This window comes from Podospora pseudoanserina (assembly GCF_035222485.1).
Source record: "Podospora pseudoanserina strain CBS 124.78 chromosome 7 map unlocalized CBS124.78p_7.2, whole genome shotgun sequence".
Classification (NCBI taxonomy): domain Eukaryota; kingdom Fungi; phylum Ascomycota; class Sordariomycetes; order Sordariales; family Podosporaceae; genus Podospora; species Podospora pseudoanserina.
The window spans coordinates 1,413,714-1,438,397 of NW_026946672.1; the positions used below are offsets into that span (position 1 = coordinate 1,413,714).

The following is a 24,684-nucleotide window of genomic DNA, read 5'->3' on the forward strand; positions in this document are numbered from 1 at the left end:
CTCTCTGCTGTCCATTCATTCGTCCACATCCGACAACAACCCCTCACTCGGAACGCCGTCGACACTCATGGTCACAGCCGGCGCATCTTGTTTGCGACAATCCAAATAAAAAAAAAGATAAAAAAAAAACACAACATCCAACAATGCCTTCACCCCGCGCACAACGCGCCCGCAGAGAGACTCGCAGCGAGGCTGTCGTCGAGCACTCTTCCCCGTCGCGCCCGTCGAAGCGTCGTAAAAAGGTACCCCATCTCCATCTCCAACCCCGCGCTGGCGCTGGCGCATTTGCAACTGAAGCCGCATCGTCAATGTTTTCTTTGAACCCCTCCCCCTCCTTTTCTTGGACCTGCATCCCACTAGCTCCATCATCATGTATGGGTCGCTGACATGTAATGTGTCAAACGATAGAATGACGACGTCACCGAAGCTCCCGATGCGGCTGTCGAGCCTGCCGACGAGGGTGATTCCTCGCATGTCGCCGACCAATCGACCACGCCCTTGACGGACGAGGAACTTATAACAAAGGTGTCCCGTAGTCTTCACGCGTCCGCGCAGCCGAACCAGCTCGTCCAGGCCAGCAGGGATCATTCAAACCTGCTTCACGAGAACAATAACGAGGGTGTTCAGGCCTATGCAAAGCTTGCCGCCTCGGACTGGACTTATTTCATCAGGCAGCTCAAGGTCAATATTGGACGCTGTCCCGACCCTCCGGCCGCACCTGCTCCTGCGCCAGCGCCGGCCGACTCTCAGGGGAGCTCGGCTCCGCCTGTCGCTGACGACAATGCCGTTCACGTCGATCTCGGACCTAGTAAGATGATTTCGAGGCTGCACGCCGTCATCTACTTTGATGGGGACCAGGAGGCGTGGCGCCTGACGGTCAAAGGTCGCAATGCGCTCAAGGTCGATGGCATCCCTTGGAGGAATGGGCAATCTGGCGTTTTGAAGAGCGGTGAGGTTATCGAGATTGGCGGGGTCGAGATGATGTTTGTCCTCCCTGTTGAGCTTAGCCCGCTCGCCATACACAAACAGTACCTGGAGCGCGCGGGCATCGGGAAGCCGGAACCAGCTGGCGCTCCCGTCCGGCCGGTCCGCCATCCGCTTCCCTCGGGTGATGGCCTTCACTCGAGCTCACCCAACAAGTCATCTCGAGGTCATGGTGCCCAAAAGACGCTGGCGCCTGCGCCTCCCGACTACAAGCGACCAGGTACGCCCCCCTCGATTCGTCGTGTAGGGTTGGGCGTCAAGGGGCCGAATGTTGATTCCACTCCCGGGCCTATCTTGATGACCAACTCGGATGTCGATCTGAGCCTCGATGAAAATGCGCACATCAAGCCCCAATACAGCTACGCTCAGCTAATCACACAGGCCATCATTTCCACGCCCGATCACAAATGCACACTGGCGGGGATTTACCACTTTATCACTACCAAGTATGCCTACTACCGCCATCAACCAGCTGGTGGCTGGCAGAACTCCATCCGTCACAATCTCTCCCTACACAAAGCGTTTGAAAAGGTGGCAAGGCACTCTGATGAGCCGGGCAAGGGCATGAAGTGGCAGCTGGTGGCCGAGAACCGCGAAGAAATGATCAAGCAAACCTGGCGTGTCGGTCGAGGCGGCCACCGCGGGGCGTCTAGTAATCCGTCCTCACCATCGTCGGCCCAGCTGAACTACATCACCTCGGGACCGCGCGACATGGCCGCAGCCAGGGATCCCGTTTCTTCTGCCCGAAAGAGAAAGGTTTCCCCTTCTGGTTCCCCGCAACCCCGGACGGTTCTACGCACCACCGAAGCAGCGGCTCACTCCACACCCGTCCGAGCGACCAGGAAACCCCTCCCTGACGAGCCGGGGAAAGATCTTGACGGCAGCCCGTTGCCCCGGGCGGCGAGGAAGCCGGCGGCTTCGAGCGCTCTGGGCATGGTGGAGAATGCTCCCGGTTCGCCGACGCTGACGTCAAGCTACGACGCGAACGAGGATCACTTGTCGCAGTTTGTCACGCCTGCCCCGCCGAGGGTGCACCCGAGGCTGGCGCCGCCGAGCACGGCGCAGAGGCCGAGTCAGCACATGCCTACTAGTTCGCCGGCGCCGTTTTGGAGGTATGCTGATTTTGGGAGCACACCGCTGAAGGCACCGGCGGGGTTTGAGGTGGGCAGTCCGACAAAGGGGGGTCCGGTGGGTGGTTTGGGGGGGGATGTGAAGGGGGAGCAGCAGGTGGCTAGCAGTCCACCGCCGGTTGTGCAGTCGAGGAGGGAGAGGAGCAAGAGCCCGGTGGGGGGTGTGCCGCCGCAGAGTCCGACGAGACGAGGGGGCAGTGTGGGTGCTGTCGTCGCGCCTGGGGGGTTGGAGGATGAGGAAGGGGAGGTGGGGGGTGGGATGCCGGAGGAGGAGGGGTTTGATTTGACGAAGTGAGTAATTTTTTTTTGTCTTGCCAATCTTGATGACGAGAAGCTAACAAAAAAATAGGGGGTTCCAAAGCATTAGCAGTTTCCACGCCACGGTCGTCAAGCCTGGTTCCAATGGGGAGTCGCAGTCGCAGTCTCAGGGGACGAATGCCAATGGAGATCCTGAGACGCAGGAGAGTGTTTGAGCTTTTTTCGTACATTATTTGTTTCCGTGTGGTGGTGATTGATGTCAACATGGACACGGGCAAACGATTCATTGTTATCGCCACTCTTGTTTGGTCAAAGCTGAGGACGCATCATCCTCAGGTAACATGGGCATTTTTTTTCTCTTTTTTTTCGTTTCACATTGCCTGTTTTATTACCCTTTTTTTCCTATTCTTTCTGCTGAAGGGCTATATGGTGGGTTTAGGGAAAGGAAAGGGAGTGTGGGTGGTGCATGGGACACTGGTGTTGATTTGTTTTTAATTGACTGAGTATAATTATTGCTCGTATGGGAATATGGGATTATTGATTGGGGAGGCGGGGGAGGTGGACTTTTTTTTTCTCTTGTTTTTTTTTACTCGTTACTGATATCTTTTTTCTTTTTCTTTTTCGGTTGCTGGATTTATCACTAGGGGTATATGGAGTTTGAGGGCCCTCGGTTTTTTCAAGTGGTGCAGAGAGGGTAAACACACACTGTGTTGTTGTTGTTGTTGTTTCTCTAGGAAGAGAGAGTCAGGGGGTGTATACCTACTACTGGCCTGAGTTGGGGCAGGATGAGATGTGATTGGAGGGAAAGGGAGGGCGATCAAGGAGATGTGTGGGGGATGTTTGATGAGCGATGTGGGAGGGGGATGGCAGGGAGATAATATTATCGATTGGCTCTTGTTTTGTCAAATGGTAGTGTTATTCTTTTGCTGTGTTTTTGGTCGAGGGAGGAAGGAGGGAAGGTTTGATTGTCAAGCTTTGCTGATAGTGGTGGGGGTTCTATCAATTGCTTGTTGGGAGTTTGTGTTGTAAAGCGTTCAACAGCTGGGAATGAATAGTGTTAGGGGGAAGGGGTTAGCTAGCAATGGAACGTGAGATGCCGAATAGTTTGAGTTGTGCTTCCAATGTGGTGTGTGAATAGGTAATGATGGTATGGTCTGCGAATAACGATGATAAAGATGTCTTGTGAGAGAGGAGGCAATTTCTGGACCTTGGATTCCATACAAGTGATGAAGGGTGGCAAATAGGGGTGCATGGCGGCAAGGGGGGTTCGGCTTCTGGAATGGGGAATGTCTCGGGTAGAAATGGTTGGGGGTTGGGGTTGATAATATGGGGGGAAGGAAGTGGTCAAAGAAGGCTGAAGCTAGGGCCCTTATGACGACAGCGTGAGCTACCTTGGCTTGTGGTAGGAGCTACCCCTTTAGCTAGGTGCCTACCTTACTTGCACATCACCACCACCCATGCATGCGGCTCAACTCGAGCAGATCACCATTGCCAATACCAGACCCCCAACCAGGACACACCCTCCATTCCCCTGCCTATTAATCAGACTTAACGATATCCGCTATAATACCACCACAGAATGTGGCCCTCCTCTCCACCAGGCCCTCCCCCACAGGCACACCCACACGCTATAGTCAACCCCCTTCGCGACGAGGAACAGCAAGCACTGCCCCCGCCGTCGTATTACTCTTCTGTTCTCCAGCCTGCCGGGGGTAACAACAACCAACAGGAGCAGCCACCACCAGTGGACAACAAAGAACTAGAAACACAACCCCCAAGGATAGGAGACCGAGCCCCGAGCCTAGGGCCAAGTATCACCTTCCCAACAGACAAACCCCTCCTGGTAGTCTTCCTTCGATACTGCGGATGTCCATGTAAGTCCATCCCCCCCCCCCCCAACCTCCATATTCGTGTTTAAGCTAACCCCTCACAGTCGCAGAACAAGCTTTCACCACCCTCGCCACCTTTTCCACCACCCACCCCTCCATCACCTGCATAGCAATCACCCAATCCCCCCCCTCCGAATCCGACACCTGGATCATCTCCCTCGGCGGCCTCTGGTCCATCTCCACCGTCATCCCCGACCCGTCTTTGTCACTCTACCATTCCTGGGGATTACACCAAAACAGGTCATGGTACGACTGGTTTGTGGAGAACCTCAAAGTTCCCATCACTAAGCCGGTGAATGTCACCAATCTGGAGCATAAGCCTCATGGGAGGTACGAAGGAGAGAATAAATGGCAGCAGGGGGGCGCGTTTGGGATTGACCAGGATGGGTTTGTGAGGTGGGCTTGGGTAGGGAGGAAGGTGGATGAGGTTGTGGATTTTGAAAGGGGCGGGGTGGTGGAGGCGCTTTTGGGGAGGGAGAAACAGAAGAAGAAGAAGGGGGGAGAGGGGGGGGACAATAAAGATGAGGGGGGTGGGAATGGACAGCTGATGTAGTATGAGGTTGTGCTTGATGATTGGGAGAGTGAGTGATCAAGGGGGGAGATGGCAATACAGAGATGAGGAGAAAGAGATGTGCAGTAGAGTTAATAATCAGTATTCATTCAATCAGTGTGCTGTTGGTTGTGTAGGTGTGTATATGTGTGTGTGTGTGGAAAATAAAGAGATAAAAAAGGAAACGCTGGGAACGCTGCCCTGAAAATCAAACGCTGTGTGACGGGCCAGGAGTCAAACCCGGTTTTTTTTCGCTCAAACTTGGGAGTGTAATAACCTCTATACTACCGCGCCACGGAATTGTGATTAGAATTCGAAAACTATATACCCCCGTTGGTTGGGTTGGGTTCTGGTCTGTGGTTGTGGTGGAGACAATGATGAAAGTGGCATTGTTTAGGGCGGAAGGCTGAAGATGTTACGTCTTGACAGCATGTGAAAGAGTAACTATACAGAACAGTGACCGGCATTGCAGATGGACAACATATCAAACGAGGTGTCAGGACATGACAGCCATTGTAAATGGGGAGATGAAATTGTATTGAAGCAGTCAAAACAACATGTAAATGAACAAGAACAAACAGCTATGGAGCAGAACCCCAACAAAATATCATAAAAAGTCATCAGTGAGAGACAGAGACAGAGAGAGAGAGAGATAGAACTATGATGCTAAACGATAGAGAAACACACATGTTTTACTCCTTCCAGTCCCATTCCTGTCAAAAAGAAAATCTCCGATTATTGTATACCATCATCATAACAAGGCTTCACAGCTCCACCTCTTCTCACACACTCATACACGATTCTCAGTCCATGTCTCGTACATTCTAACCGGTATCGCTTGCATCTAATACTCCATCCCACCAAAGCTCTTATTCCTCACCAGCGTCGCCCTCTCCAAGCTCGCCCTGGGAAGCTGCTCATGGCTCCGCGTCCTACTGCGCGCTGTGCCCGGCCGCGAAGGGGCGTCGCCGTCTTCGACAGCGCTCATGATATCCGCGGGGACATCCGGATCATCCCTGATGCGGTGGATGAAGAAGGCCGAGATCAGCACCGTGATGCCACCCAATGCCAGCACAATCGCGATGCTGTGGTCTCCCGGCTCGCCGCGGGGCTTTTGGAAAATTTGGAAGATCACACTGCTGAGCAAGGTGGCGATGATCTGAGGGGCAGCAATGGCCATGTTGTGGATCCCCAAGATGACACCGGCCTGGTCGGCGGCTTCGGCGTCTTCCCCTGATTCGAGCTCGCGGGCCTCGTCGGAGTTGTAGCCGTCCATTCCGCGGGTGGGTGAGAGCATCCTCTGCGCTCGTTGTTGGCGACGCTCTTCGTCGCGGCGGGAAATCTCGGCGCTGATGATAGCCCATGGTGCCCAGAGAGTAAGAGCCCAGGTGATACCAACGAGGCCAATGAGTACTGTGGCTGCTGTGACGGTCCGCACGAAAACAGTGCAAAGCATGCTGCAGGTGAAGAGAATCTGGGCAAGCATCCAGGCGCGGCGAAGCGTGAATCCAGGGATGACGAGGTAGTCCAACCAGGACTTTTCCTCGTCATAATCCTTGAGCGAGCTGGGGCCGCCCTCGTCAGGGGAGACAACAGCACTGCCAGGTTGAGTGGTGTATGTTGGCGCAATGAAGAAGGGGAGGAACACATTCGTTGCCAGACTAGTGATCGCAAAGATGAGCAACGCAAAGGTTCCCTCCCGAGTGGCGTCTTCATAGAGCCTGTCGAGTTCCTCAGGGGTCATGTTCGGGTTGGCCTCGAGATATGGTTCGGCATAAATCTCGCCAATGTAGGACGAAGTGTAGAAGAGCATAGGGAAGAAGCCAATCCATGCGCAGAATTGGACTTCGCAGACTTTTCTGGTCTGGGGCGGTAGCCGTTGAATGGAGGTGAAGATCTTGTTGAAGAAGGCGAGGACGCCAGGCTTGTCCTTGATGGGTGGCCCCTCGAGTCGGGGATCTCGTTCGCGGATGAAAATGCAGGTAGCGACAACCGTCACTCCCAGCGCAATACTCGCGATGGCGCAAAGGTCCTTGAATTGGGTATCACCCAAAAACCAGAGCACACTGGGCAGATCGGTATAGCCAGCGAGGTAGCCTGCAATGTTTCCAATACCGACAAACCTGCTTGCCATGGCATTCGCAACCTCTGTAACAGGCGTTAGACTTGAACTAAATCAAGGGGCATAGAATAACTGACCTTGCTGATGAGAGGGTGCGCAGTCGACAATAAACGCTCGAATCGCGGCTTGCACTACAATGGCTGGTCAGCACACAAGTCCTCCTATCCGGTCCTGTGCAATTGCCTACCTGTATTGATTGCAAAGTCCAAAATATACACCCACAAAACTGCAATAACGATAATGGAGTTCTTCACAAATGCCGACTCTGGGTCTGCTCCGAATACGCCGAAGAAGCCCCCAACGATGTCTTTGGTCCAGGCAAGGAACATCAACGATATGATGGTGGCAGCAGCCCCTCCGAGCATGAATGGCTTGCGCTTGCCCCAGCTCAGACGACAATTGTCGCTCAGCATGCCAACATATGGTTGCACCAATGTTCCCGACAACGGCCCGGCAATCCAGACCAGTGCCATCAACGACTTGCTCAGACCGAGCGAGAGCAGGTAAGGAGAGCCATTGGACATCTCAACCGACCATGCGATCTGCAGGCCACCGATACTAATAGTCAAGAGGATGAGATACCAGACACTCTTAGTCGCCTGGTGCTCATCCTCGCCGTTATCGAGCGCTTGGGCGCGGATGAAGCCATCGTCTTCACCCGAGCCGGAGGAGGGAGAGAGCAGCGGCGACTGCTCGTTCAGACTGTCCGTGTCGAATACTGGCTGACGGTCATTTCCACCTGATGATGGGTTGCCTGTCCTTGATGATTTCGCCTGTTCTTTGCCCTTGGCCGATTGATTCGTGGGTGTTGATGTCTGTTGGCGTTGGCTGTCGCCTGCGGGGTGGCCCCGATCTGGAATTGCTGCTAACGACGACGTCATGCGGAGCAAGAGCTTAGAAGCTGCCACAGCAACAACGGCGGTTCGCGCGCTTCCGTGTCGCTCGACCTGGCACGGAAAAAAACAATCGACGGCGTCTTCTATGCGAGTTTGTTATTTTCTCGATGTGTTGGATTCGAGCGAATGAGCTATCGGTGGTATCGTAAGTGGTGATCGGGTTGGGCAAAAAGCAGGACGGAAGAGGGCGTGGGAGGTGCCTGTGAAAGAAGAGCTGAGGTGCCTGCGTTTCGGCCGTGCCGGGATCGTCCCTGAGAGCACAGGTCGCGGCGAATACAGGAGGCTGTCGCACTGGACGGAGCTGGGAGGGCACCGAGGGATGCTCGCAACTGATATAAACGTGTAGAGGAGTGAAAATATCACGCGGCCAAGTCAACGTCTGCCACGAGACCCGTCGTGGTTCGAGTGGTGCGATTGCGGAAGCAAGTCGAGAAAACCCCGGCTATCTAGAGGAGGCAGGGCTGGTCTGTGACAAAAGATACTGCAATGCAGAGCAACTTGAGCTTCGATCTTGGTTGGTCCACGAATGACAACCATCAGAGAGACGCCAGGCGGCACGGGTCTGGATCTCTTGAAGCTGCAGGGGCCATCATGGAAGGCCCAGCGCCGAGCGACAGGCTTCTCCGGATTTTGCGGGCACTAATTATGTCAGGCAATTGGAACCACAGCGGGTCGTTATTCTTTGTTCCATGGATCGCAGCACTGTTGCTTCAACGTCCAATCTTTTAACTAGGCCTGAGATCTCTGACTCGGATCCCTTGGCAGAAACAACCACCAAACATTCCTTCCAACGTGTTCCGAGTATTGGGGATTGTCTTTGAACTCCAGCAACAGATCAGAACCACATGTTTTGGAGCAGTGGCTGCCATGGTGCACAGTGTAAAAATCCGAAGCAATACGGGGGCTTCACATGGCCTCGATTTAATCCCAACCCAAGCAAGCACTAGTAGCCCAGGTGACAGCTTCATGAGCCCGTAGTTGATATTTTGCTGAACCGGCTGATGATGCGAAGTAGCACAGAGTTGTATTTTTGACCATCTTGTATTTATTGTTGGATATGGACGCGGATATCGAGAGTGATGCTGGAGCTTGATATGTGACCGAGAAGACTGACACAGCATCTGCTGTGCAGTTCTTATCCTGACCTCCCCAGAACATAGCAGAACAATAGGTGCTATGAGTGAGGTTCAAGATGTCTGAACAGCTCAACTTAGACACATACTTCCCCTCCAAGTGCCAAGCCTATTGACCCACCGATTGGGAAGCTCCCCTGTTGGCGGTTGGTGGTGGCTTGCGCGGATTGGCCGCCTCATGGTCATCGGCGGGTCTCGGCAGCGATCCTTGTGGACACTTTCTTGAACCTGGCGACGTCTCAAACTTGGGATGTTGAGCTTACCAAATGCCAACCAAATCAGCCTGTCCATACGTGCCATCGCCGTCCGTCTCTTACGTACCTTTTACCAATTCATGCTCCTTCGCTCCCCGTGAGCCTGAGAGTCCTGAGCCCTGCCGTGACCTCTGAGCTGAACTGAGCTTCCCCAACCCTCGTCCGCGCCGGGGCCAAGCCCGCTGTCGCTGTCCAACAGACGCCGCCATGCTGTCAGAAGTTGTCGCGAGCTCCCTCGTGGAACTTGCCAGTACGCGCATTCCCCCTTTCTCCCTCCCCAACCCCAAACTATCCCACAGACAGGCTCTAACAGAATGCTTCAGAACGAGAGGAAGAAGACCCCGCCGGTATGCCCGATCCCCTACATCCATCATCCGAACACCCCCCTCCCGCCGAACGAACATCTCGAGACCCTCGACAACATGCTAACTGCGCGATACAGGCTCCGACCCGCCCCACCAGGAGAAATACTCATCATGGGCCATATTTATTCTGCTGTCGCTACTCATTGTGTCGTTCTGCACGAGCTACACTCTACAACAGAGAAAGATCACAGCTATTCATGAAACTGTCGTATCCATCTTCGGCGGTACGAGCGATTCTCCTCCATCATCCCCCGACGAACCTCACCCTAACCAACATATTTCTAGGCATGACCATCGGTCTCATCCTCCGCGTATCTGGCTTCGATTCCGTCCGAGACTTGGTCAACTTTAACTACCAATACTTCTTCAACCTTCTCCTTCCCCCGATTATTCTCTCGTCCGGCTACGAACTCCACCAAGCCAACTTTTTTCGAAATATAGGAACAATCTTGAGTTTTGCTTTTGCGGGAACGCTCATCTCGGCCGTTGTGATTGGCGTATTGCTCTTCATTTACACTGCAATCTCTCCCGAGGGGCTGGATGTGTCGTGGACCGATGCCATCGCCGTCGGCGCAACGCTTTCTGCCACAGATCCGGTCACTATCTTGGCAATCTTCAACTCGTACAAGGTTGACCCGAAGCTGTACACCATCATCTTCGGCGAGTCTATTCTGAACGATGCAGTGGCCATTGTTATTTTCGAGGCTTCCCAGGCCAAGCATTCTTCCGGGTCAGGGGGTATTGGCATCTTCAGCATCCTGCATGGAATCTGGTACTTCTTGAAAGAGTTCTTTGGCAGTTTGGCGATTGGCTGCATTGTGGGCGTAATGACTGCTCTCGCCTTGAAGTACACCTATGTCAGACGGTATCCAGCCATCGAGAGTTGCTTGGTTGTGCTCATTGCTTATGCCAGCTACTTTTTCTCTCAAGCTATTGAGATGTCTGGTAGGTCTTCCCGTAAGCGCCCGTAACTTGAGAATCATGGATTAACTTGGTGCTCAGGAATTGTATCGCTTCTCTTCTGCGGCATCACGCTCAAGCACTACGCTTACTTCAACATGTCCCGCCGAACGCAGCTGACGACCAAGTACCTGTTCCAAGTTCTCGCTCACCTGTCTGAAAACTTCATCTTTATCTACCTAGGTCTGGCCCTCTTCACGGAGAAGAACCTCGTCTTTCAGCCCCTGTTGATCATTGTCACGGTTGTTTCCGTCTGTGCGGCAAGATGGCTCGCTGTCTTCCCGCTTTCTCGAGCGATCAACTGGTTCCGCCGATATAGAGCCGCCCGACGTGGTGGCGAAGCCGATGAGTTGCCCTACAGCTACCAAGCCATGCTCTTCTGGGCCGGTCTTCGTGGAGCCGTCGGCGTCGCTCTCTCAGCCCGCTTTACCGCGAAGGAAACCCAAGCTCTGCAAGCGACCGTCCTTGTTGTAGTGGTGCTGACCGTCATCATCTTTGGCGGCACTACAGCCCGCATGCTCGAGATATTAGGAATCCGCACTGGGGTAACAGAGGATGCGGATTCCGATGACGAGTTTGATATCGAGGCTATTGGAGGCGGACTTTACAAACGACCGGACAATAGTGGGAGAGGATACAATCCCAGAAGTCGGAGCCGCGGGTCGGCCGTTGCATTGGATAATGTTGGCGGTAATAACAGCAACGGTGCGAGCTGGACATCAGGAAACAGGAGGAAACCCAGCCATGGGAGAAAGGGACACAACTCCAAGGACAGCAACGACTTTGAGAGGTCAGAGTTGTTGGGTGTCAACAATGGCGGGAGCAGTAACACTGACTCTGAGTTTGGGAGCGACATTGACATCTCAGACTTGCCACCACCGGCGCCGAGGAGGAGGTCGAGCCCTATGCCAGGAGGGGATATCCCACCAGCTTCGACTGCGGCCACAACCCTTGGCTCTGGCCAGAACAGCGAGAGTGGGAATCATTCCACGCCACTAACAGCGTCTGCTGCGATTAGACAACTGTTTAGAACAGACGACCCATCTGCCCTGTTTAGACAGTTGGACGAAGACTACATCAAGCCAACGCTGTTGCTAGATGGGAGTCATGGCAGAGGAGGCAGTGGTGGTGGAGGCTCGCATTAGATGTTGTTTTTCTTTCTGGTCAGGTCAAGCCCTGAATTTTGGCTCGGTGCATATAGGAGGGATATCTTTTGGCAAAAGGATGCCAGGCGGGGAGGCATACACCGGCGGCGTTTGTTCTTTTTTCTTTCTGCTGTTACTATGATTAGATGTCTTTGTTCTGCTTAGCTGGGAAACGCTGGCGTGTTTGGCCGGCTGGCTGTTGACTTTCTCGGTGCGAACTTGAGGAAGGGAATAAAATGTTTGGATCATTGTTAGTCACATCTCAGTACCTGCCTGCTCTATCGGAATAATGTCTTTTGGAATGGAGCAATTTTCCATGCAAAGCCGATCCATTCGGACATTTTGAGATTCTATCTATCATAAACAAAAGAGTAGGGTATCCAAACAATCTAGCTGTAGCTTACTGACCACTGCTAAACAACAAAATGGCAGTGTCCGTAATCCGTGATATATCTCAAAAAGATATGCCAAAACAAAATCAAGCAACCAAACCAAAACGCCATGCAGTAAGGACTCCCCCTTCATTATCTTCCCCATTCTCTCCCCGTTACATCTTCACCCCTTTTTCCTCCTCCCCGGCCGTCTCTTCCCCTCTCACCGTCTCATCCTCACTCAACACACCCCCTCCCATCTTCCCCTCCTCGCCGCTGCTCTCCTTCCTCTCATGACTCATCTTCATCCGTCCCAAAATCTCCTCGGCCTCCCTCGCGTACTTGCACCTCTTCCTGATCCTCGCCCCATACTTCCAAAACAACAAGGGGAAAGGCACGCACGCCAACGCGAGAAACGCCGGGACGGTGCTCGCCCAGTGAATCCCCAGGTCCTGGTACATGTACGTCGTAAACAGCGGAAACGCCGCACCAAACAGACTTCTCAACACCGAGTTCGCGGCCAGGACCGAGGCGGCAAAGACGGTGTAGCTGTCGATCATGTACGTCAACAAACTCAAGAACACGGCCACCAGCCCCGCGGCGAAAAAAGCGGATGCAGTGATGGAGACCATCCAGTGGATCTCAGGGCCGTTTGTCCACGCGAACCAGAACAATCCGACAGGGAGGAAAATAGACCCGACGATCGCGGGAGGGAGTCGAGACTCGGGGGTCGCGAGGCCGGAGGAGAGGAGGGGCATGAAACGGGTTTTGTTGTCGATCATGGCGTATGTGACGGCAAAAACCATACCGACGGCCACGCCGACAAAGGCTAGGCCGCCGATGCCGGGGGACCAGCCACGGTTGAGCTGGTAGACTATGGGGAAGGCGGCGAAGAGGAGGTAGAGGGTTCCGTAGACGATGGCGAGGTAGATTGATGTGAAGAGGACGATTGGTTCTTTGAAGAGCAAGACCCAGGGGCGGGTGAGGGTTGTTTTTATTTTTTGGGACTTGGTCGAGGGGTCGAGGAGGTCCATTTTGGAGATGTAGATTTTCCCTGTGTGGGAGGTGAGGGCTGCCGCGCGTTTTTGGAGGAGGACGGGGGCGTAGGTTTCGGGTACGTAGAGGAGGCAGAGGAGCCAGAGGGTGCCGGTGAAGATTGCTGTTAGGCCTTGGATCCAGCGCCACCCTAAAGATTCGCCGACGAAGCCGCCTACGATGGGGCCGATGGAGGGCCCGAGGAAGGGGGCCATTGCGAAGACGCCGGCTGCGGCTCCTCTTTCTTTTTGGGAGTTAGTATAGGGGAAAGATGGATGGAGAGGGAGGGGAAAAGGGGGCTTACCGTTGACGTCAAACATGTCTGCTACTACGCCGCCCGAGTTGGTGAGTGGTGATGAGCCAAAGGCTCCGGCGAAGAAGCGGAGGATGACGAGAGTTTCGATTGTGTCTGCCCCGGCGGCTCCGGCGCAGAATACCATGAGGGCCATGTAGGTCAGGGCGAAGATCGGCTGGCGTCCGTAGAATTCACTTAGGGGCGCCCAAAGTAACGGGCCGATGGCGAAGCCAAAGACGAAGAGAGAGATGCCCAGGGTGGCCATGGTTGGCGTGACTTGGAAGTATCTGATGATTTCAAAAACGCCGCCTGAATAGGCGGTGGAAGCAAAGGCCACTGCCAGGGTTGCGACGGCCTGCAGTAACGTGATGATCCATTTCTTGTAGTTGGGGTAGGTCATGGGGTTGAAGGGGTCGGATTTCCCTGGGAGGAAGTCGACGATGTAGGGAGAGGATTCTGTGCCATCTCCCGGGTAGGGGTGGGACAATATGGCGGGCGTGAGGTGAGAAGGGGACAGTACGAGACGCCAGTGAGGGACATGATTGCTGTTGCTGGTGGTGTTGTAATCAGTCTGGGACTCCATATCTGGCTTTGGTGTTGGGGAGGGTGGTGTAGTCGGCAAAGCCGTCACCGACGACGAAGAGGATGCCATGTTGAAGTTTGTGACCAGTCTGCTATGATAACGAGTAACGATATCGGAATCTTATATCATGATATGGTGATACAAAAGAAACCACGATAAGATATTGTAACCGCGAGAACAGAAACCCAAATGCCATCCGGACACCCAAATGGGGGAACCACTCGCCGTTTTATATGGCCAAGCCCGCCCTCTCCAGCAAAGCTTCCTCAACTCCGTTCCCCGATCCTGATCAAACGAAACCAACAATAGCAAGATTAACAAACCACTACCCGCCCACGCCGCCCATCATGGGCTTTGGATTTCTGAATCCCGTTCCTGGTCCCACAACGGACGAACTGCCAAGAGCATGAGGCTCCTCCATCTCTGACAACACTGGACCCCTGACGTGATCTCCTGTCAGAATGAGCGTGCTCCGTCAGATCTGTAAACGGCCATTATGGATCACGAGATTGGCGACTGCGGCAAGTGGACTGGTTGTAACCACCGCTGGACGGTTCCAAAAAGTCGGGACTCGGGCAGGAAGAAGCACCGTGAGAAACAACAGGAGAATGAGTGATGACAAAACGGCATTGAAGGCACTCCACTTGAAGGACACGCCCAGAACGATAGCCTCGCAACTTCTCGAGGATTCTCATTTGTGGGCTCTTGGTCTTGCGAGGCCGCGTCGTTGTCCTTGATTCAATTTCGCAGCTGGTTTTCCAACGGCCGAGGCATGCGGAGTATTTCTCGCAGGCTTACAAACCAGGCTTTCCAGAAGAACGACAAGGACGATTTGCCCCTGAGAGAGAGACGAAAAAATCGGCGAACGAGACCACAGAAAAGAGAGACTGTTGTCGGGATCGTGGAGCCGCAAGATCAAAGCAGCGGTGGGTGCCAATGCCGACGCACCGAGGTTAGCGCTCCTTGGAACTTTTTGAATTGTAGATCATCGGCGGGATTCACATGCTCCTAACCTCCAACTCCGGTCGTGCTGACATCATGCACAGACTTGCTCTGAATTTCCAGTCATCTTTCTTTTGACATCTTGGCATTGGAACCAAACATTGTTGAAGCCCAATATCGGACTGTTGTCGTCCAAGCTTGAAAATGCAATAGCAAAGCCATGTTTCGGCACCGGAAAGCTCGGTTCCAAAACCACGGGATATCAGCCCATCCCACGCAATCCATGAACTGACCATCGTATAAAACCATCATGGGGTGATGCTGGATGTATTCGTTGGCAGATCCGCCCCGGCTCAGCCTTGTAGATGGGTATCTTTTCGATCTTTGAGCAGGATCTAATCGTCAAACCCACTCCAATCATCCTCACTCTCATCCTCGCTCTCTTCATCTGCCCCCTTCTTCAGAGTCGGCATCCCATCCGGCCCTCTCACGATCCTCCCGTCCCCATCTCTCACAAACGGCCCCTCTCCCTCACTCCCACTCCCAAACCTAACATCCCCTTCCGTATCATCCACCTCAACCGCCTTTCTCCCGGTAGCCTTCAACGTCGGAATCCCATTCTCATCCCTCACAACCCTCCCCTGTTGATCCCTCACATACGGCCCCTCCTCATCTTCTTCCACTTGCTTCTTCTCCCCATCCACCGTCCCGTCCCTCACAAACATCACCACAAAAAACCCCATCGTCCCCCGTCCATCATCCCTAAAAGCCCTGACACACCCCTCGGCGACCTCCTTATCCCCCTCACAACCCTCCACCTCCCCCCTAACATCCCACTCCCACATCCCCCTAACCTGCTCCTCCCGCCTCAAAACCCTCCACCCCCTCCTCCTCGCCACCTCGGACCCCAACGCCCTGATCGTAACCCCCTCATTCTCCCCCTTATGAACCGAACACGTAGAATACGTCACCTTCCTCGCATTAGGAAACTCAAAGGCATGCAAAACAATCTGCAGCTGAAACGCCGCCAAAGCCTCAATCCTTTGCTGTAGGTCCTTTTCAGAGGAAACCACCGTTTCTTGTCCATCATCATCCACCATCATCGCCGGTGCCGGTTTCATCTCCTCTTCCCCCTCGGCCCGTTTCCTTTTCTTGTTTCCACTCTTCCCATTACCCGGTTTGTTCTTGCTGGCTAACGCCTCAGGGAGGCAAAGCTCAGGAACATCATCACGGCCGACAATCCCACTCCCCGAACAACTCGGGTCGAGCAGCAGCGCCCCGACATGGGCGTATTCCTCCGCCTGGGGATCAGCCCGGAGGAAGTCCTCTGCTGGGTGAACCACCGTCTTTGCGTCACTTCCCGCGATTTTGATCATTTTCTGCAGGGTCTTGGCTCTGTTTCTGTCTTTTTCAAAGGCGTGGATGGTTTGTCCTCGGGCGAAACCCCGTTCGGAGAGTATCCCGGCGAGGTGGGTGGTTTTGTTCCCTGGGGCGGAGCAGGCGTCAATGATATCCCCATCTTCCGGTCTTGGGTCAAGTAGATAGGCAGGGAAGCAAGAGGCTTTGTCCTGGAGGATGATCTCGCCCTTTTTGTAGGCTTCCGTCTTGGTGAAGTCGAGGACGGAGGGGGGGACGGCGATGAGGTTGGGGATGTGACCGTCAAGACACAAGACTTTTTTCTTGCGGGGGGCGGTCATGACTTGGGTTATCGAGGGGACGACTTCAAACCCTTTGAAGGTAGTCTCCAACTGTGCGTCAAGGGTTGATTTGATAGCATTGACGCGGATCCATCGGGGATGCTGAACTGGGCCGGCATATTCCGCTTCTATCAAGTCGCGAAAGGTTTCGATGGTGGGACATCTCCTGCGGATGCGGGCTTTGGTGAATTCCGAGGTGAGGCGGGCTTTGTGGCGGTCGATGGATTGGCGGAGGCCGTGGGAGGCTGGGAGGGCGATACCACCTTTTGCGAGGAGGTGGTCGTGGACTAGGAGGATGGAGAGGATGGGGGTGAGCTGAGAATGATTATTAGTAGTTGATACTGCAATGGGTGAATGAAGGAAAACACACCTTGCGCTCGTGCTTGAGTAATTCGGCACTCTCAACCACTTCTTTGAGCACAGAACTCCATTTGCATGTCTCTAGAGCCAGGGCGTAGACCTGCGCTGGGGGGGACTTGAGGTCCTTGTTGCTAAAGACTCGTGATTTCAAGCTGCCGCCGTGTGTCGATGGCCCTGTGAGCAGCGCTGCTGCTTCGTGGTAGAGAGACATTCTCAGTTACAACAGATGTCCGAGGCGTATTATTGATCCATTCAATTGAAACTTTTGAGTCGGGCCAAATGAGTTTGGGCTACTTGAGCTGAGTGATGAAGGTGAGCTGCTGGAATGAGTTGTGAGTTGTGAGTTCTGGTTGGTTGCCTTGACATACTGCAAAATTTTGGAGGCCCAGGGTTAGGGATCATGGCCGTTGATATCGCTGAGAACTCAACCAAGAAGTCACGCGTTCACCTGCACAGATCATCAGTCACCAAAGTCATGGAAGAGCATATGTTTGCGTAAAAAACACGCTTTCTCCAGCCTCTGGAGTATCTCATATTCCCTTCTATATATATGTCCCATCCCTCCCCGTCTTAAAAATCACCAAAAAAACCCAATGTTCCAAAAATGTTGTTCAGAAGAATCGAAGAATAAGTGATGCATACACGAAATGTAAGAAGTGAAGTACAGCAGCAGCCATCAACGACAAAAACATATGGCGCTCTTTTGGGGGGATCTCTTTCGTCATAAATCATCGTTTGATAGATAGGGAAAAGGAAAAAACACCGGAACATCCAAACACCCCTTCCCATATGTCCAGCCCTCCCCTTTTCCTACCGCTGAAAATTGTCCGCCCAAAACCAAAATTGGTATCCATCCCTAAATGTGAAGAGAAGGGCTTGACGCCCGCCCCGAAAGAAGTAAAAAGGTATCAAAGAAGAAGAAAAACCTCGTGTGACTAAGTCATCGTCTACCTCCGGTGGAGATGACGAGAGGGAATGCGGGCGTGGTGCGCAAGGTGGTTGTGGTTGCGCACATGGCGCTTCTCAGCCTTGGCAGGGGCAGCGCCGCCCTTGGTGAAGACGGTCAAGGCCCAGTCACCACCGCACTTCTGGCTGGCATCACCCTTGCAGGTCATGTTGCACTTGGAGTCGTCAAGCTTCTCGACAGTGTTGAGGCTGTTGCCGCAGTAGCACTCGCCGCCGTACTCGGTGCCGGCAACAGAGAAGCCCTTGGAAGAGCAGTACTCGACGCAGGCTGTGTTGCTCACCTGGCCAATGTTGGGTAGAATCTTGCCAGAGATGACACGGTCAGACTGGTCCTTGTAGCAGCCGGCGGCCTTGAAGCCCGAGATCTCAGCACCAGACTTGGCAGACTGGGTGGGGCCGGCAGGGGCCTCGTAGACGGTCCTGGTCTGCCAGACGGTGACGGTGTCGTAGACAATCCTGACCTTGGGAGAAGCCGCAGGAGGAAGGACAGCCTCGCTGGTAGGCTCGGGCTTCTCAACGACAGGGGGTTCCTCAACCTTGGTGGGGGCGGGAGCGGGAACGGTGACAAGGGTGGTGGAAGGCGGGGGCGGCGCAGCAGCAGAGCTCGACGACGGGACCGGAGCGGGGGCAGCAGAACTTGATGGCTCTACCTTGATAGCAGGGGCGCTGCTGGACTTGGGAGTCTCCAGCTCGGGCTTCTCGACGACAGGCTCGGGCTCGGGAACAGCAGGAGCGGGGGCGGGCGAGACGTTGCCGCCGCCATATTTCCAACCAGCGATGGGGTTGTTGCCGGGAAGCTTGTCAAGGGTGCCGGCAATCTTCTCCTGGATGGGGCACTCAATGTTGCAGCTCTCACTGTCAGGGTTGACACCATGCTTGAGGCCGGGGCAGTTGTGAAGACCGGCATGGCCAGCGTCGCAGGTGTCGATGATGTGCTGAAGCTCCTCCTCGTCCCAGCCGGAGATGAAATCACCGTGAGCCGAGAAACCAGTGGCATCACCGTTGGAGAAGACGAAAGGGCTCTCCTTGCCAAGCAAGTGCTGGTAGCGAGGCAAGAACTTGGGGGTGTTCCAGTAGGTCTCAAAGAACATGTGAGGGACGTGGATCCAGCCCTTGGGACAGTTGAGCTTGTCGCCGACAGGGGTAGGGAAAGCCATGTTGTTCTTGTAGTTGGTGAGGCCGGCGGCGGGGTTGTAGCAAGAGGGGAAGTGAACATCCACGCGCATGGGAGAGGCATAGGCGTCGCAGTTCTGGAAGGGGAAGCCATAACCAGCACCCTTGTTGACCGGGTCACCAAGACCAGCCCTGGAGCCGTCCGAGTTGTCAGGCCAGCTAGGGGGGTTGTAGTTAGGGCGAGGGCAAGTGATCTGAGCGGCCTGGATGGGCTTGGAGGGATCCAGCTGAAGGGCGCCATCAGAGACATGGCTGGGCTTTGACCTCAGAGTGGGGTTTCCGCTGACAATCTGGAGACCGAGAGGGAAAGCCTTGATATCGTCGTCGGTGGCGTCGAAGAAGTAATAGTTGACCATGTAAAAGAACTCGACGGGCTCCAAGAGTCCGGTCTCGGGGTCCTTGAAGTAGAGTGAAGGGACCCAGTATGAGCTCATGTCAGCCTTTGGCTTGGCTGTGGTGCACTTGGACTGGCGCAAAGACTCTCCGGTAACGTTGAAGCCAAAGTTGCTGGCACCCATGACGGCGTGGACGTGGGCAGAAGGGCCTCCTGGTGAGACGATGGGATCGGCTCTGCATGTCGTCAATGGTCCCCGACCCTTGTGCTGAAGAGTCGCAAAGGTACGTCTGTCCTTGGCGGCAGCCACTGTGACGGCCATAGTGGCCAAGATGGTGGTGAAATGCATGGTGAAGAAGTTGTTGTTGTTGTTTGGTATCGCTTGGAAATGTCTAAAGTCTATCCTTTGGTTGTTGGGTATCTCAAAAGTCGCTCCTCAACGGCTCGAGAAAAGTGTGGGAAGAAGTTGTCGAAGGGTTGATAAGACAAGTCTCTGGGACTGCTTGATAAAAGTTTCGAGTTGCTCAATACCGGTTGGCTGGAATGAATGGGGGGTTGTGATTGTGGAACAGTCGCTAACTATTCACGTTGGCCGTTTCTATTGTTGGTATTGCTTGACAGGTAGAAGCTGGATATCAACGGCTAGCGTGGTGGAAAGGATAGTGATGTAAGTGAGTATGTATTGCGCTGAGCAGGCTCCGCAGCTGGTGATGGTTGGAAAAAAGGGAGTGTAAAGTGATGTGCAACAGCACAACTTGGATTCGAAGGAGAGAGATGAGGCACGAGTGCCAGGAAAAAAAGAGAATGACAGGACAACAAAAACCCACAGGAGGTTGAGGAGGAGAAGGGTGAGGGTGAGGGAAAGAAAAGAGGGAGACGGGACGAACTCCCGGCATGGGTGTGACCCAGTTTATACGCAACACGAGCCGACGACGTTGTGCTCTGTGTCCACACTTGCCCACCCCACCCCACCCCTCAGCCCGGCACCGTGGGTCCAGAAGACCAGAAGCTGAGAAGCGAGAGAAGTCCCGTCTCCGTTCACTCCTCTGGCTAGCCCGATTGAGACATATTCGGACGCCCATTCCAAGGAGAGAGAGCGATCGATGAGCAATTGACTGCCAGGATTTTGCCAGGGCAAACATCAGACACCGGAAGGTCCGGTGGAGGAGCTGAAGGCAGTGGATTCCTCACCTCACCATCTGGGCAGGGCAGAGGTTTGTGGATGTCTAACTGTCTAACAGCTGGCGTGCACTGGCGTTTGTCTACCCTATCTGGGCTGGCCCCTTCATCAAACACGCCGTCTGATCCAGTGGTTCCTGGCTCTCGAGATGTCAAGAGATTTCAGATGAGAGGGGGTCGGCGAACCGCCATGGTGGACGAGAGCACGAGGGAGAGGAAAAAAACTGTGCGCTCAGGGGTAACGCTCGCTCAGGTCACTCTGTACCTGCATCTTGCTCATCGCCACTGCGGATCCCATTGGCCGGATGTTCTGCAAGCTGCAGGTCGTTAGGTGTGTGCCTGAGTTGGCACAGGGCGGGACGGCAGAGGATAAAAAAGACAAAGAATTTATGTTGTTACGCGGCGCGAATGGCGTCCAATAGGATCGATCGACTGGCAAACTCGAAAAAGGGGAAACTTCCAAATATGGTGCCCTCCTCCTTCCAGACCCTCCAAGTATTCAAGTATCACCGTCAGAAACAGAGTGGAAGGCGGACGCCGACAGACGGGTAGCCAACATGTGGGAATTGGGCACAAAAATGCGGTCCCTGGGTTTTCATCTCGTCTGTGTCGCGGGATACCAACGGTTCCCTGGACCGGCCCGACACCAAACTCTCGACGACCTGACGTTGCGGTTGGGAACTTTGGGTCCCCGCACACCTGGGTTTTGGGGCTTCTTTTTTTTTATTTTTTTTTGTTTTTTTTTTTACGACAGGTACACAAACGCCGCCTGAAAATAAATCGCCCATTATAGCGTCATATCTACCAGTCTTTGAGAAACCAGCTACACTAAATAAATAAACCATCCCTTTCTTGTTTCTTGTTCTTCCAGAATAGCTGCTGACAGTCGCAGTCCAAGGCACAGAATGTCCGATATCATCATCACCATCACTTGCGAATCCTCTCTCCTCTCCCTGCCCCGCACTTTTCCATCTTATCAATGCTCCGTGCCAACAGCAAGGGGTTGACCCTCACTTGGAACAACCGTCCAATCACAGCCTCACAAACACACCAAGCCAGGGGATTTGGGGGGCCCCAGCGTGTTCTCGTGCGTTTGAAACACAACCAACTCCCGAACGGAGCCTACCCAGCAAGCCACTCCCTGTCGTCGCTTCCGCCGTCAAAAGAAGAAGCATCTCAGAGAAGTCCAGAGAAGACGGGTCAGATCTGACTGCTCTCCCGAGACAGTTTCTTCCGAGATCTGATTTTCGACGATGCTAGCGTAGCTCTGAAATGAGGAACCCACCGTGTCTTCAGAAAGATTGACGACATCACTTCTGCTACGGTATCATCATTCCCCGCAGCTTTTTGTTATCACCATTCTCGCAGTGGTGTCTGATCGCAGCAGTCTTGCACCAGCTTTTAGGCCCTGCATTTACATATCCAGCCTATGCCAAAACGGTGCAATCTTTCCCTATGGTCTCTCCCTAGCACACCACGCGCGCGGTTCAACTTTCCTGGCCTAGATAGCCGCCAAGTCTAGTATCTTCCGTTTTGTCGGCGGCGAGTGATGGAAACACTCTGTAAAGTCGCCGATATTCACCATGTTCTGTGGCGGCGGGTGTTTGCGCGCGCAGTCTTTTGGACTCTGCACATTCCTCCCTCTGGCTGAACAAGGCCATTTACGCCCCCCCGTTTCAAGTGTCAATACTCTTGGTCCGTTGACGAGCTGCCGACGGCTGACGACTGAGACTTGGCACCCCCGACTCACGGATGCTATCCGGACGCTCATCTTGACCTGAAAATCACTACGGGAGGCACCGCTTCAACCTGGCTGGATTACGGGCCTGAATCACCGCAGTGCGACCCGGTCAGCTCTGGGGATTGGGCGTCTCCCCGAGTCTTTTGACCGCCACCGACCTTGACGGAGAATTTTGAGAAACCTACAGGACCCGGGACCGAGAAAATACTAGGCATGAGCTGCTGCTGAACCTCCTCCCCCCTTTTCTTCGGCGCCGTTGGTAGGGGCGCCGAGGGCGTCATGGCTCTGTGCCACCCACGAAATCCCTCCGGCGGCGCAGGCAGAAAACCTACAAACAGTTTCTTGCTTGGCGAAACACAAGTCCCAAAGTCTATCACGACTCTCTATGTCAGCAAGCAGAAAGCTGGGAAATCCTAAATCCGACTGCATCTGCCCAGAAAAAGGGATCACCAACAGACAAACGGTCCTCCGGAATCACTGGCCGTCTTGTCTATCCTTGATACAAACCCAAGCAAGGCGCCACCTCCCTTTATTTCACCATCAAAGAAGGCAAACCACTCCCTTCCGTGGCGTCAAGGGACATACATAGTGAACACCTTTGCTGCGCACAATATGCGACAGAAGAAAAAGAAAAAAGACACAGCAGTCTGCGGTGACCAGTCGAAGTGAATGGCCTGATGGCAGACAACACACCAGACATGATTTCTTAGATGACGTGGCACGGCCTACTCTGTGGCCTGTGGTCTGAGGCCTGACGGGCAGCCACCGGGGGCCACCTGCCTTGTCCTCACTGTAGAGATGTAAAGTGTTTTTGTGTGTGTTGGGTTTGCCATACAAACCTCTCATCACATACCTCCCAGATACAGACACAAGGCACCGCATTATGGTCGTCATTTTCTTTCTGGCCTTTTGGCTACACTTGCACTGAACAACAACTAACTACCAATCACCACAGGCAAGGCTGCCAACCCTGAGAGAAGATCATTTTTTCCAAGGAGCGAAAACAAGAAATAGGAAGGAGGTTGAGAGATTCCCAATGTAATCTGCACGATTCTACTAGTGTTCCTGCAAGTTGCCGTGTCCAAAGAAAACCTGCCCGCCAGCCTGGGGATGCACGACACATAACACCACACACTACCACATGGAGATACTAAAGCAAGGTACGAGCAGCAGCATACACGTAAGCTAAGGTGAGGTGGGTAGCCAACTTTGATGCAGATGCCCGGTAGTCGCTGCGGGTTATTGACCACTCATGGCTCCAAGACGAGATGGAGTGGGATGTGACGGCCCAATCTCGCACTTTATTGCTGCCGTCGTTTTCCTCGGATTTTGGAGATGGGTTTGATGGGTGAGATAGGATAGGATTCTAGATGTAGGTGCACAAGTGTAGTATGTTAGTCAGGTCGGGGTAGGGTTGCGGGTCGGGTTAGGTGAGACCGATGCTCACTTCTCTTCAGCTCTTTTGTTCAACCATCCCAGAATGGCCACGAACGAGATGCAGAGTACTCCATGTAGTATCTACCGACCTTAGTTTGCTGTCAACTGGCAGTTGTGGTCTGTCCTGTCACTGGTGCTGCAACGAGACCAATATCCCACCCTGAAAAGCCCTCCAGCTAACCATATCCTACGTGCCCACCAGATATTCTAACAACTAGAATCTAGACAACCTACAAATCATCACTAGCGCCGGCACTTCACTCGCTTGAAATAAACCTTGCCACAAGCCATGCTCTTTTCTCACTCAACTACCGAACCCCTCAGGCCTACCCCCACACTATCAAATCCCCGACGGGGTTTCTAGACCATGTTTTCCTCACCCCAGCTACCAGGAATGGCCGACATAGGAACTTAGGGGCAGTGTTTCTGGATTCAATATTACGGGACAACTACCGAGAGATTACCAGACTACAGACCTCCATCAAAGATAGGTAGGTATCCAACATCATCCGATGGATGAAGATCCTCACCCACCTCGGACTTTGCCCCGTTTGCGGAAGACAGCCGCCTCATGTAGGTAAGCACAACTGTGTTTTGAAGTTCAATATTACGGGAAAGATATCCGAGGGTTTTTACCAATCCAAACCTCTTCTACAGCTGGGTAAGGTGGGTATCCAGCCTCAACTGCCCCAGAAAAGCCGCCCTCGAGAAGAAACAGTCGACACCAGGCGAGGGGACGACGTCTCTAGATCCAATATTGCGGCACAGGATCTCCTCCTCAACGGCACAAGATCCCGTCCTCGCAATATAAGCATGGCCAGCGGAAAGCAACATTTGCCACGCGTCTTCAATACCTCTTTCTTCAGCCGGAGCTCAAAGTCGCAG

The 24,684-nt window shown here is 53.7% G+C and overlaps 7 protein-coding genes across 7 annotated transcripts; 3 read left to right on the forward strand and 4 right to left on the reverse strand.

Annotated features, from left to right (window-relative positions):
* Nucleotides 1-143: 143 nt before the first annotated feature.
* FKH2 (transcription factor) lies at nucleotides 144-2,587 on the forward strand (the record flags this gene model as incomplete). The annotated part of the gene is made up of 3 exons (XM_062950222.1): nucleotides 144-242; nucleotides 409-2,339; nucleotides 2,464-2,587. The coding sequence occupies 3 exons, from the start codon at nucleotides 144-146 to the stop codon at nucleotides 2,585-2,587; spliced, it is 2,154 nt and encodes a 717-aa protein (XP_062796204.1).
* Nucleotides 2,588-3,951: 1,364 nt separating this feature from the next.
* Nucleotides 3,952-4,932, forward strand: QC764_705710 (uncharacterized protein; the record flags this gene model as incomplete). Its single annotated transcript, XM_062950223.1, has 2 exons — nucleotides 3,952-4,246; nucleotides 4,306-4,932. The coding sequence occupies 2 exons, from the start codon at nucleotides 3,952-3,954 to the stop codon at nucleotides 4,812-4,814; spliced, it is 804 nt and encodes a 267-aa protein (XP_062796205.1). The 3' UTR covers nucleotides 4,815-4,932.
* A 436-nt stretch (nucleotides 4,933-5,368) lies between these two features.
* On the reverse strand, nucleotides 5,369-8,247 carry QC764_705720 (uncharacterized protein). Its single transcript, XM_062950224.1, has 3 exons — nucleotides 7,121-8,247; nucleotides 7,011-7,064; nucleotides 5,369-6,959 (listed from the first exon to the last, which is right to left on the reverse strand). The coding sequence occupies exons 1-3, from the start codon at nucleotides 7,812-7,814 to the stop codon at nucleotides 5,656-5,658; spliced, it is 2,052 nt and encodes a 683-aa protein (XP_062796206.1). The 5' UTR covers nucleotides 7,815-8,247; the 3' UTR covers nucleotides 5,369-5,655.
* A 776-nt stretch (nucleotides 8,248-9,023) lies between these two features.
* NHX1 (monovalent cation:H+ antiporter, CPA1 (nhx1)) lies at nucleotides 9,024-11,958 on the forward strand. The gene is made up of 5 exons (XM_062950225.1): nucleotides 9,024-9,466; nucleotides 9,540-9,563; nucleotides 9,659-9,805; nucleotides 9,867-10,526; nucleotides 10,584-11,958. Exons 1-5 carry the CDS (start codon nucleotides 9,424-9,426, stop codon nucleotides 11,684-11,686), a joined length of 1,977 nt encoding a protein of 658 aa, XP_062796207.1. The 5' UTR covers nucleotides 9,024-9,423; the 3' UTR covers nucleotides 11,687-11,958.
* Nucleotides 11,959-12,020: 62 nt separating this feature from the next.
* Nucleotides 12,021-14,039, reverse strand: MFS2_2 (MFS siderochrome iron transporter 1; the record flags this gene model as incomplete). Its single annotated transcript, XM_062950226.1, has 2 exons — nucleotides 12,021-13,336; nucleotides 13,397-14,039. The coding sequence occupies 2 exons, from the start codon at nucleotides 14,037-14,039 to the stop codon at nucleotides 12,234-12,236; spliced, it is 1,746 nt and encodes a 581-aa protein (XP_062796208.1). The 3' UTR covers nucleotides 12,021-12,233.
* Nucleotides 14,040-15,307: 1,268 nt separating this feature from the next.
* On the reverse strand, nucleotides 15,308-17,180 carry QC764_705750 (uncharacterized protein; the record flags this gene model as incomplete). The annotated part of the gene is made up of 2 exons (XM_062950227.1): nucleotides 15,308-16,924; nucleotides 16,980-17,180. The coding sequence occupies 2 exons, from the start codon at nucleotides 17,178-17,180 to the stop codon at nucleotides 15,308-15,310; spliced, it is 1,818 nt and encodes a 605-aa protein (XP_062796209.1).
* A 736-nt stretch (nucleotides 17,181-17,916) lies between these two features.
* QC764_705760 (uncharacterized protein) lies at nucleotides 17,917-20,391 on the reverse strand (the record flags this gene model as incomplete). The annotated part of the gene is made up of 1 exon (XM_062950228.1): nucleotides 17,917-20,391. Exon 1 carries the CDS (start codon nucleotides 19,789-19,791, stop codon nucleotides 17,917-17,919), a length of 1,875 nt encoding a protein of 624 aa, XP_062796210.1. The 5' UTR covers nucleotides 19,792-20,391.
* Between the last annotated feature and the right edge of the window lie 4,293 nt (nucleotides 20,392-24,684).

Bases quoted from the DNA above. Each gene is read 5' to 3' on its own strand.
- QC764_705720 (XM_062950224.1), bottom strand. From the start codon at position 7,814: ATGACGTCGTCGTTAGCAGCAATTCCAGATCGGGGCCACCCCGCAGGC. The intron at 7,065-7,120 runs GTAGGCAATTGC...CAGCCATTGTAG, and splicing joins GGACTTTGCAATCAATACAG to TGCAAGCCGCGATTCGAGCG. The intron at 6,960-7,010 runs GTCAGTTATTCT...CGCCTGTTACAG, and splicing joins CGCACCCTCTCATCAGCAAG to AGGTTGCGAATGCCATGGCA.
- NHX1 (XM_062950225.1), top strand. From the start codon at position 9,424: ATGCTGTCAGAAGTTGTCGCGAGCTCCCTCGTGGAACTTGCCA. The intron at 9,467-9,539 runs GTACGCGCATTC...AGAATGCTTCAG, and splicing joins CTCCCTCGTGGAACTTGCCA to AACGAGAGGAAGAAGACCCC. The intron at 9,564-9,658 runs GTATGCCCGATC...TGCGCGATACAG, and splicing joins AGAGGAAGAAGACCCCGCCG to GCTCCGACCCGCCCCACCAG.